This window comes from Falco rusticolus, chromosome Z (genome assembly GCF_015220075.1).
Source record: "Falco rusticolus isolate bFalRus1 chromosome Z, bFalRus1.pri, whole genome shotgun sequence".
NCBI classification, from domain to species: Eukaryota; Metazoa; Chordata; class Aves; order Falconiformes; family Falconidae; genus Falco; species Falco rusticolus.
Window position 1 is genome coordinate 3,959,860 of NC_051210.1, and position 12,480 is coordinate 3,972,339.

The window sequence follows — 12,480 nt, forward strand, 5'->3', positions numbered from 1 at the left end:
TCCAGCACCATCTTTGGTTTTGTCCTCCTTTAGGTACAACATATATCAAAGTGTAAATACAGCACATTTTTCTTCACTTCTTGTTGTCTCCTTTTCTCAGCTTTTCAATTTACTGTTTTTTTTTCAGATGAAGCTACTACTTTGTTTCGTGCCACCACTTTAGCAAGTACACTTATGGAGCAGTATATGAAAGCCACAGCAACAAGTTTTGTTCACCATGCACTGAAAGACTCTATATTAAAAATAATGGAGAGCAAGCAGTCCTGTGAGGTGATAACCTTGAACTATGTTTTTAAACATTTTGGTTTGTTGACACAATTACCTGCTGGTTGGTATGTTTTATGTTTGCCTGAAATAATTGCTTCAGAGGTATTTATTAATCTCTCGGAACTAAAATGAATTTATGTAAGAAATACAGGAACTGAATTGATTGAAGGGTTTTTTATTGTTATTTTGGCTTTGAACAATGTTAATATTAGATCTTCTAAAGTTTTTTATTTAAAGTTTCTTTAAATTATCTATTTATTGTTCAGCAATTGTAGGCTGTGCTTTAGGAGTTACTGCATGTCCTAGCCTAAGTAAGTAAACTCTAGTGGCTGGGGTTTTTTACTGGTTTTTTTTTTTACTAGCTTTTTTACCAGTAAATTCTAGTAAACTCAAGATACCGTAGAGGTCAATGTCTGAACTTCAGTTTGAATTTAAAAATTCTTGATATTAAACGATTGCTATTGATCCTGAAACTGTTTCTAAAATTACCCTCCTAACTTCTTTCTTTCATTTTAACTGCGCAAAGTATAGGGAGTCCTCAGAAATTTGGATTGAGAGAGACAAAAAGGTCATGCATATGGGATAGTGGTAAATATCTGAGCTGTTAAAAGCCAAGCCTATTAGAACTTAAAACAGTTGCTTCTTCACTTTTCCTCACTTGCCATTGAAACAGGCTTGTGAGTTGTAGAATATACTTGTACAGCAGCACAATATTTAATGTACTCTGCAGTAGTATTTGCTGTGTAGTATTATGAATTTATATATGTAGTTCTAGTTAGGAAGAGAAGCCTAATGTTTTTCTCTTTTTGTTGTAGTTAAATCCCTCAAAGTTAGAAAAAAATGAAGATGTAAACACTAATTTGGCGCATCTACTCAGTATACTTTCAGAATTGGTGGAGAAAATATTCATGGCTGCAGAGATACTGCCTCCGTAAGTTTGCACTTCTCTGTTCAGACTTGTATTTGAAAACTCCTATTTGTATGAATTACCTGTCGCTTTAAAATGATGTTCTTATTGGTTCATCTTCGGCTAATCAGTTATAATTTAGGGTATTACGGTTGCTGTATGCATACAGAGGAATATAGATGGGAAAAAAACCCCACTTTTTAGGAATTAATAGTGCTTTTTGCAAAAGTCTCTGGCTAGCCCACGTGCCTTTCTTTGAAGAAGTTACTAGACCCAAGAGCTCAGGGAAAGAAGAATAATAAAAATAACCAAGCTTATATTTCCGCAAAAGGGTAGAAGGCAGTATTAGTTAGCAGGCAATTTTATATGTTTCAGTTCGTTACAAATTCTTTCCAGTCCTCCTTCTCTGAGAAAGGGGTGGAATTATTAACAGCATATTAAAAATACAGGAGGGTAGGAGTAGAATGACACTGTGCTATGATTGCTTCTGTCTGCTAGGAAAATGTAGCAGTTAAATTTTTTCCCCCTTTTTTTAATTGCTATAACAACTTACTTTCATAGCTCAGATTTGAAACCATCTAATAAAAAACGGATAGTACTAACAGATTTTTTTCACTGTATCATTGGTTTTTTTAATTATAAAATAACCTCAATTTTGAGATGGCAGAGTACACAAATGTTTTTTGTGTTAGTGCTGGTAAGGTTAGCTTTAAAAGTCGCACTCCTTTTAAATATATGATGCAGCTCTCAACGTTTTTTGAAATGCACCATAATTCTCCCATTTTTTAACGGGAGAGGACTATTGGTGGGTTGCTTAACTTTTAAACACCTAACCCTCATATATGGAAAGAATAGTTATTTTTCTCCTCTTAACTAAACAGTAAATAATAAAATCAAACCATCAAAATTGCCTTTTTTTAAAAAAAGGAAATACTACTTAAAGAGCTATAAAACACTTAATGCACATCTGAATAATCACTACATTGCATATAGAATTGTGTATTAGTGAATGTTTCCTTGCCACATATAAATTTACTTTTTAATAGAAGTTTAGAAATTTACTTTCTTAACTCATAAATTAACTCTTAGTTAAAGCTAATGTAAAGCTTATGTCTAAATTATAAATGTAGAATTTATAATAATTCTGTATCGAGTAGGGGGTTCTTCTAAATCCTTTCTGACTTTTTGATTCTGTAAGTTCAATAGAATGAGTAATTAGCCATTATTTTTGCAGGACATTGAGGTATATTTATGGGTGCCTACAGAAGTCTGTTCAAAACAAGTGGCCAGCTAATACCACCATGAGAACCAGAGTTGTTAGGTAAGTTACTTGTCACTTTACTCTGAAAATAGTCTTTTCAAGTCTTGTTAAAGACTCACTTCAGTGTGTTTATGTTTCTTCCAGTGACAAAACTGTATAGAATTTACATAGGTTACTGCAGTATTTAAGGTATTTACAATGCTGAGGCATGATATCCCAGTTAAGGATTATGAGCCTGCTAGATTCTTCATCATGTGCTTAGAGCCTTGCCCAGAATAAGATGGTGTAGTATAGAGGTCAGTATAGCTGTACTTAATAGTTTTAACTTCGAATTTACTTGCATTTTGTCAAGTTTTACAAACTAGTTTGAAATAGCAATTTCCTTTTTCATGCTGGGAAAGCAAAACTTCTCTCAAAGCAATAGTTGCCCTTGTGGTACCTGTAGAGAGCACTGACCTCTGAAGATCATGTTCCCTGTCATACGCCAACTGGGAGGACTGTGCCTTATCCGGGGACTCTTATGTGAGTGTGTCAATTGCTGGAGAAATCTTACATGGTTTAAGATGCCCTTTAAAATGCAGACCCAACATGGTAAGGAGTCTAATGCCTCTTCATAAAGACAATTGGACTGTTAGGTTTCACTGAGGTGCTGGCTGCATTGGGATATGTAGTTCTCTGCATCAGAAACTGATGGAACCAGAAACTCCTTGGTTGCCGGTGAGAAGGCATCCTGGTGACTGGTATTGGGCTGCTGGTTCTGATCATTCTGAATCAACACTGTGTTGGTTTCCAAAAACACATAATTCTGTGTTGTCCCCGTTTTGTTTCATTTCTCTGCTCCAGCCCAGTCATGTCAAAACATTTTGGAGCTCTTCTAAAAACGTTGCAGGAGGTTACTGAAACTGGCTCCTCTGAACTTGCACCAGCCACAAAAACACCAGTGAACATTCCTAAACCAACACAGTGCACAAGTTCTTCCTGTAACACTGCCCATTGCCAGTGTGGGCCAGACAAAAAATCTTTGACAAAGATGTGGCCACATGTTTCCTTTTTTTATGATGCCTGGTAGTCATGATCTCCTGGGGTTAATCTCCCACGGAGGGAGTCTTTCAGAGGAGGATTTGTCTTCGGCTTGTCTTTGTCATTGTGACACCAGAGCCTTATGTCATCCTCGGTACCATGCAGGGGCATTGCCTGCGAATGGAGGCTGTGCTTGCTGCAGAGCCCCTCTCGCTATGAGGGGCTGTACACCACGGGAAGGCTGTAGAGCTCAGCAGTGAATACCACATCTCTGTCTGTTCCTCCCCAGCTCCAGAGAGAACTGTGTGGCTTTCCTTAGCGGACACAGCTTGCATCCAGGCTTTTCCAGAAGTCCCCACTGGATGCTGTGAATATTGGATGCCTTGTGATGTTAGTCTTCACCTGTGGCTAGTAGTGATTTCTTTCCGAAGCACAGAGCTTCACAGCCTTCAGTGATGATTGTTATCTTTTTTTTGCAGTTTTTAATGCCCAAGAGTGATTATAAATATTCAGAGGCAGATGGCAGGGTTTTAGATGCCTGATATCTTCCCTACTGTATCAGTCAGAACGTGCTGCCATTTCTCTCTGGTTGTAAAACCCCCACGGAGACAGACTCATTCTTAATTTAGGTGGCTTGACCAGGATAAGAAGCACCAGATCTTCTATATCAGCAAAGGCCATGCTAGATTAATACCTAATTGTCCTTCATCTTCGGGCGTTTTACAGGAGGAGTTGGTATATATGCCATGATTTCAAAATTGGCTACTTCCTCATACTCTTAAATTCACACCATAGAAAATATTTTAGCCTCACGTATGTCCAAGAAGTGGTGTCATACCATCCAATAATTCATGGTTATTGGAGAAGTAATAAATATCTAAACCAGTATATATTAGGTGTCTCGGACATATGAAAGGTATGTTAATCTCACTACTGTGAATGTCATTTTGGAGTAATATAGACATTACCATCACTGTGTACTTATCAACTCGTGTAAATATATATGTATTTTTTATATATATAAAACCAATAATATATATTATTAACAACACAAGAGGTAATGGCCTCTTCCTTTTGATAAGTGGTCAGGCTTTGGTATTGCTGTCACGAAAACCATTCTGCTGGTTGTATCGAAGCACTCTGAACAAAAATAAAGATGATTTAGATTACTTTAGTTGGTCCATATGTCACCTCATTGTATAGCAATTAGCTGGAATTGAGGTTAACTTGAGGTGGATGTTTCTTACTTCTGCTATTAACAGAAGGTTAGATTTTTCTCATGCTACTAAAGACTATTCTGGGTTTCTGTTGAATGAGTTCCTAGTTCTGCAGTCAAAGCAGAGTGCTTTTTCCAGCTTTCTAGATGTCAGCAGTTATGTCATGGAGGAAAGTAGCAGATCCCTTACTACTATCCTACTGCAGCGTACTGTCATAAGGATATGGATCAGCTTAAGCTGAACTAAGCCTGTGTTGCTGCCAAAAAAGAAGTTGCCTTTCCCACCCGCTCCTATGCTCCTTATATTGTTTGGGGGAAACAGGTGGCTACAGGATGGGTGTCTTGCAGTAGCAGGCAATGGAAAAAAAATTTGGAAGGTCAGAGACCAGGGGCAGCTCCTTTTTGAGGCCAGTGTGGTCTGAGATTTGCTTCGGTGTGACTTTACAATTAAGTTCTTCCAAAATGGTTTCAACAGTACGCCTTAACTGGGAAATCAAGATGCCTATTCTTTCAGCTTTTATCATAGTTGAGGATCACAGAATGATATTCTGAAGTTGTTACCATACTCACAGAGTGCAGGCTGGTTGGTTCATGTCTGTCTCAAAAAGATTCCACACTAACTTGAATCCTTAAAGACTACACAGTTTTACACCAATTCTGCAATTTTATTGAACAAAACACAATCTTCTTCTCATTTCAGTGGCTTTGTTTTTCTTCGTCTGATTTGTCCTGCTATCCTGAACCCAAGGATGTTTAATATCATCTCAGGTGACTATGTGCTTCAGATTGAATTCATACTTCATACAGTAGTAGGCCTGAAGTTACTGTAATATGAACGCTGTGTCCAAAGGCATGTTATCCACATCACTTGACTGACTTCTCCATAAGGCAGCCAACGTGTGCTTTTCACCCTCAAAGGCTAGGTTGTGGTTATCTCCAATGTAATTTTAAAGTCCAGAAAAACTTGCACTGTGGTATTTAATAACAAAATTTTGAGTTGAAGGCTAGCAATGTGGAATATATTCTAGCAGTGTGAAAAATGCAAGCGTGTGGTCTTCAGATGTCACTTTGAATACAATGCAATGCCGAAGTTAAGGGCTGAAATTCAATGGTATCTCTTAAATGAACAAGACTTCTACAGAGCTTGGAATACATGTGCGCACCTAGAAAATGTGGCTTGTTTGAACATCCTGCTTAGCTTCCAGCCTTTGGAGAAGGTTTGACTTCAGCTCATTAAATACAGTCAATCTCAAATAAGGAATATTAAAGATGAAGGGTGGGTGGCATTTAGAAGGGGTGGGTTGTGCAGACCTGAGATGGCAATCTTGGTTGATATATATATATATTGGCCATATATAGAAGAGTTCCCATGGGCTTGCTGAAGTGAATGTTGTCACCTCATGAAGTCCCACCCTGTTTTTTGCTGTTCTTTTGGCAGAGTGTGTCTATAGCAGTTAACTAAAACAGCAGCAGGGAACATTGCAAGAGCAGGATTGCACAGCTGCTGTGCCAGCCTGTGGCTCAGTGCTGGCTGGTATCAGCGTTCTCCCAAACAGCTCGTAGGGTTGACTGGGGTGGTGGCCCACACCAGGGACCACATCTGACATGCTGATGGTGTGGGGCTTTCCTGTTGTGAAGCTTTAATGGTGAGGGCAGGCGTTACCCCGTGGCAGTTGCCTTAAGCACCTAGAAATGTTTGTTTGTGGGCATTTTGAAGTTAACTTCTGTGGGAGGAAGAAAGGAAAGAAGTAAATTACTGAAAATTCTATTACTAAACTTAAAATATTTGGACATCTGAGTTGCTTAGTTTTAAACATTTGCAAATTTTATACTTCATCTTAGTTTTCTGGGGGTTTTTTCTCAGCAAAGATCACCCCAAGCTAGAGGGCACTTGGTTTGCAGTAGCCATTGCTCTTCCTCCTTCCCTCTCTAGCAGATTCTTGATATTCCCCACACCCCCAAGTAAAATGCTGATTTGGAAATAGAAGAAATCAGAAATCTGATTCAGAATAGCTTTTTCTTTATTCATAGGCAGTGTTTAATAAAGACAAAGTAGCATGTTTTCTATTGTCTCTCTTTAGGCTGTACTAAATTAGAAGGGCTGTATCCAAGTTCCTCTCTCTCACCCAGTAATGACTTCCATACGTGCTTTGGAGAAAGCATTTGTGAAACATGGCCTAGTACACAGTGATTCTTTAGGATTTTATTATCTTCAGGTAATTTGCAAGTTAGGTACCTTTTGATGGGTTGCACTGTGTCTGCAGGTGTAAAAAGTTACCTATGCATTTGAGTAACCCCTTTCTTTTAAGCATGTCCGTTAAAAGTCCTGCTTATGTACGTCCAGCTAATATTCTTGACTGCTGGTAAGGTAAACTTACTGACTGCACATAGGTCTTTTAGAGCTGTTAAAAAATAAATGGATGAGGCAGTCCTTTTGGAGCAAAGCTTCCAATGTACCTTCTTCGCATAACAGGGGAAAAAAAGTATTCTGAAGGCTGTGTGTGTAGGTATGCCTCAGTATCAGCAGCAATCCTACCACCTCAACAACTGTGATGGAAAAACACCTCGTTGTTTCAAAAGTGAAATCCTTTGTTTCAAGCATACTTGAAGTTTTTTAAGACAATTAACTTCCTTAATCAGTTCTCCTAACCCAAAATTCCAGATTCCAAAGCTAGTAATGTTTTCCAGCTTTGCTGCTTCAAAGGCTTGTATTGAGGCAAACACTAGATACAATGCACGACTGACATAAGTTGCATAGCTCTAGCTATGCAAGAAAAATTACAACTTACTTTTCAGTGGATTTTGGAGGGGGAGGGGAAGAAAGAATAAGAAAAGATGCAGGTAGACAATGAAGAGCATATAGCATTCTTACAAAGAACTAGAACGTTTAGAGATTATATAATAACCATGTCAATTTTGGAACACCTCAAACCTGACTTTCAACCAGGCTGTTTAGTGTAACTGGAGGGAAAAAGAATTTTGTAAGGTGCTACTGGGTAGTATCTCTTGTTGGAAAAAGTTTTAACTAAGTGGTTAATGTAAAGTGTTAAGTGTCATGTTAACTACAGCAAGTGACTATAATTTCATGGAAATACAAGCCATGATTTCGTGTAATGTTTACTCTGTTTTTCTGATGCCAGTAACTCAAAGTATAATTTGTGTAACTTGTCAGAGCCCACTTACGTGGAGGTGTACACAAATAATGAAAAAGATAAACTTGTGATTTATTTATAAGGTGAATATTTTTTTTATTCTAACAACAAGTAATCCTCCTTTCAACAAAATTGTTTCATTTTTGTGAAAAAGGTTCTTTACCTAATTCTTACTAATATCACTTTATTTTGCATATTTTTTTCTGTATGCAACTACTATAGAAAATCAGACATTCATGTTAATATGTTTTTGTGGACAGTACTAAAGCAACATGTTTCACTTCACCAAGTGACACCTTCCACATATGATTGTGTTATAACATTAAAAATACTTTATTCCATGAAAAAATAACGAAGAGCGTTACTTTCAGGTGACTGCTGTTAGTTTCACATGGAACGGCCAGTAACTCTGCTTTGCATTCCTGACAGATTCTCCTTCCCCCACTGCTGCAAGAACACTGACGCTGGTCGCCAAGTCTGTGCAGAATTTAGCAAATCTGGTTGAATTTGGAGCTAAGGTGAATATCATTTTACACACAGAGAACAGCCTAGAACTATGCTTCCAGTACATTTCAGTGTTCCTTCCTGTGTAATAGATGCAAAAATCTGTTGCTATTTTGTCATGCAAAGCCTGACACATCACCTGTTTGTCCTTATTAGGAAGGAGGCAGTTTTGTATGTCCTCCTTATTTAGAGCTGAACAGGGTGTTGATCTGAACTAGAGCAGTAGTATAAAGTCTGGTCAAATTGTGAAGAGGAGCCATAATAGTTTGAGAGGAAGTGATTTAGAAACTCACATTAACAACTTGGTACATCCCATAAACGTTTTGAATCTGGTAGTAGGAACAGATTCAAGTGGTCTGTTCAAATAATTGATGAACAAATGGTCATGCCAGTAGGTATTACGGAGTGTGATGCAACTATACATTGATGCTATGAGAACACAAACTCAGCAGGCTTTTGTTCCAAAGGCAACAGTGGAAGTATGTGGAGCATTCTTTTTTCTGTTTGCAGCAGCAAAGGTAGCAGTCATACTCCAGTATTTCCTGTGTTAGAGGGGAGAAGTGGAAGAGGAAAGGCAGGCAGCCATCCCACCACAACAAAAGTGTCTGTGATGGTAAAACGGGCACACCTTCTTTTGAAATATTCATCAAAAAGACAAATGAGAATTTCTAGAGCAGGAATCTGTGATGGGAAAGAATCAGAGGGATAAATACTCTGCCTTAAATAGATGATGGGAGCTTTTTTTTTGTTTTCTTCATTTCCATTGATTATTTGATGTCAAAGGGGAGGCACCTTTCAGTAATAATTGGTATGCTTGTGTACACAACCGTGAAATGCATTCCACATAACGTTTTCTGTCTATGTATAGTAATTAACTTTCAGACATGAGACTACTCAGGCCTAAATTCCCAGCGTGGTATAGATATCCGATACTGAAATAAATGAAGAATTGCCAGCCTCTGACTCTTCCCCCTCCCTTATTTTCACCCTGCATTTACTTACTCCTTAGATGGGTGTTTTCTGTGGTAGGGCACTTCAAAGCACTTCTCCTATTTGTACTCACTTTCATATTGTTAGATGTAATTAATGTTGTAAATCAAGCGTACATATAGCACTAAAAAGCCCCAGCTTTCAGTAAAGTCTCAGTTCCCAAGCCAAAACATGGTTGAAAAATAAACCTGTTGACTTAAGCATAATGAAAGCGACTTCAGCCTGGCATTATAAAAGTTAGTTCTTTGACACACGTAACTTGGAACGTAAGCAGTAATGAAGTAACAAGAATGAGGGCACTTATTCCTGATCATGCCTTTGAAAGCAGAGCATTTGCTCATTGCAGCTAGGTATTGAGAGACATTCCATCTTAATGCAAATTCATGCCAGTTCGCATGTATTAGAAAATTTCTGAATCTGAAATTCTTCTGAATATAAGTACCGCCAAATTCTGTACTCTTTTGACTGGCTGCACAGCAGAGATGAGAAATTCGCTTGAAAAAATAAAATCACTCCAGATGACATACTTGTTTTGCAATGTCATTTGTTTGACTACAGTGTGTTGACTTCAGATATCTTGACAATGTTTAGTCAAGACAAATTATCTTGACAATGATTTGTTCTAATGAATGCTTTTAAAAATTACTAGGAGCCGTATATGGAAGGGGTAAATCCATTCATCAAGAGCAACAAACATCGCATGATCATGTTCTTGGATGAACTTGGGGTAAGCAGTTTAAAAAAAAAAAAAATCTTTGCTGGAAGTTATGTAGCTACATTATAAATGAAAATTCTTTACACTTTTATTCACTAGCTCAAAAATGGACCAGCTGCCATGCCATTTTAAATGCTTGTAACTGAATAAATTTTTCTAATGCATGTTTAGAAACTGCAGATTGCTGGCCTGTCATATGAAATTAAAACCATCAAATGTCATCTTACAGTTCATTAATTTAGTGCTTCTGTAGATGTGAGAGGCTCAATTAGATTTTCTAGCTGTGAGGATCAGAAATTTTGGCAAAAAATACAAATATTAAAAAACATGTTTTAAAAAAAATTCTTATATGTACTTTGTCATACGGTTTTGACCAGAAATTGAAGTATTTTTTTTGCTTTAAAAAATATCAGGTTGAATTTGTTAGGTGTTGCCAAATGTGTCACTGCATGCGTTCAAGATGTTCTAGTTTGAAAGTGAACTGCATTTGCTGTATTTTTGTAACTGTTTTGTGTATGATTGATATAACAGGAATTAGGTCCTTGTGTTATATGTGTATTTTTAAACCAATAATGCATTTTAAAAAACAAGATAAAAAAAGTGCTAAGCTTCCTGAATTGGTCTCTCAAAAGTGACCTAGAAAACATCTCAGAATATTTTGATAAGATATAAAACTGAGTGTGGCATTTGGGTAGGTTGCCGTATGTTACCTTTTTCTGGTTAAGTTGCAACTTCCATGTGTTAGGGCATGTCAGTTTTCTTTAGATGACAGATTTTGTGTGAGAACTCTGAAGACTGTTGGTTTGAAAATAACTGTTGGATTAATCTACTGTTCTAATGACAGAATTACTGGTTTATGACCAGTTACTTGATAGTTACAGATTTTGCTGATTTTTGGTTGCTGCTGTTCTCTCATTTAGACTGGGAAAAAAGCACCTAATGGATGGTTCCCCCTCATTTAGGGGAAAGTTACCTTAGAACCATCATAGAATGGTTTGGGTTTGAAGGGACCTTAAAGACCCTTTGGTTCCCACCCCCCTGCCCCGGGCAGGGCCCCCTCCCCCCAGCCCAGGCTGCTCCCAGCCCCGTCCAGCCTGGCCTTGAGCCCCCCCAGGGCTGGGGCACCCACAGCTGCTCCGGGCAGCCTGGGCCAGCGCCTCGCCGCCCTCACAGGGGAGAATTTCTTCCTAATATCTCATCTAACTCTCCCTCTTTCTGATTACAGCCATCCCCCCTTGTCCTGTCACTGCTTGCCCTGGTAAAAAGTCCCTCTCCAGCTTCCCTTTAGGTGCTTCACCTTTAGGTGCTGGCAGGTGCTGTAAGGTCTCCCTGGAGCCTTCTCTTCTCCAGGCTGAACCACCCCAGCTCTCTCAGCCTGTCTGCACAGGAGAGGTGCTCCAGCCCTCTGGTCATCTTCGTGTCCCTCCTCTGGACTCGCTCCAACAGGCCCATGCCCTTCCTGTGTTGGGCGCCTGGAGCTGAAGGCGGTACTGCAGGGGGGTCTCATGAGAGCGGAGCAGAGGGGGAGGATCCCCCCTTGACCTGCTGGCCATGCTGCTTTCGAGGCAGCCCGGGGTACAGCTGGCTTTTGGGGCTGCAAACACATTGTCTGGCCGTGTTGAGCTTCTCATCCACCAGCAGCCCAAGTCCTTCTCTACAGATCTGCTCTCAGTCCATCCTCTGCCCAGCCTGTATTGATACTGGGGGCTGCCCCGACCCACGTGCAGGACCTTGCACCTGGCCTTGCTGAACTTCACGAGGTTCGCACGCGCCCACCTCTCAAGCCTGCCCAGGTCCCTCTGGACAGCATCCCTTCCCTTCAGCCTGTCAGCCGCACCACACGGCTTGGTGTCATCAGCAAACTTGCTGCGGGTGCTCTAAATCTCACTGTCCATGTCGCCAACAAAGTCATTATACAGCTCTGGTCCCAGTGTGGACCCCTGAGGAACGCCACTCGTCACCGGTCTCCAGTTGGGACATTGAGCCATTGACTACAACACTTTGAGTGCAACCATCCAGCCAATTCCTTATCCACGGAGTGGTCCCTCCATCAAATCCACGTCTCTCCAGTTCAGAGACAAGGATGTCACGTGGGACAGTGTCAAATGCTCTGCATGAGTCCAGGTCGATGACAGCAGTTGCTCTTCCCTCATATGTCGACACTGTAACCCCATCACAGAATGCCACCAAATTCACCAGGCACGACTTGCCCTTAGTGAAGCCATGCTGGCTGCCACCAGTCACCTCCTTATTTTCCATGTGCCTTTGCACAGTTTCCAGGAGGATCTGCTCCATGATTTTGCCGGGCACAGAGTTGAGACTGACTGTCCTGTAGTTCCCCAGGTCTTCCTTATTTGCCTTGTTAACAAGGGGGGTTATGTTTCCCCCCTTCCAGTCAGTGGGAATGTCACTGGATTGCCACAGCTTCTCAAATGTGACGCATAGTGG

The 12,480-nt window shown here is 39.8% G+C and overlaps 1 protein-coding gene across 1 annotated transcript in view; it reads left to right on the plus strand.

The window, feature by feature from the left end:
- RASA1 (RAS p21 protein activator 1) overlaps positions 1–12,480 on the plus strand; it is a 67,926-nt gene that overhangs the window by 52,103 nt on the left and 3,343 nt on the right. Inside the window, exons 18-23 of the mRNA XM_037373116.1 lie at positions 128–270; positions 1,083–1,198; positions 2,409–2,495; positions 5,372–5,439; positions 8,253–8,341; positions 9,967–10,044. Coding sequence (XP_037229013.1) covers positions 128–270; positions 1,083–1,198; positions 2,409–2,495; positions 5,372–5,439; positions 8,253–8,341; positions 9,967–10,044 — 581 coding nt within the window. The remainder of the gene's footprint in view (positions 1–127; positions 271–1,082; positions 1,199–2,408; positions 2,496–5,371; positions 5,440–8,252; positions 8,342–9,966; positions 10,045–12,480) is intronic.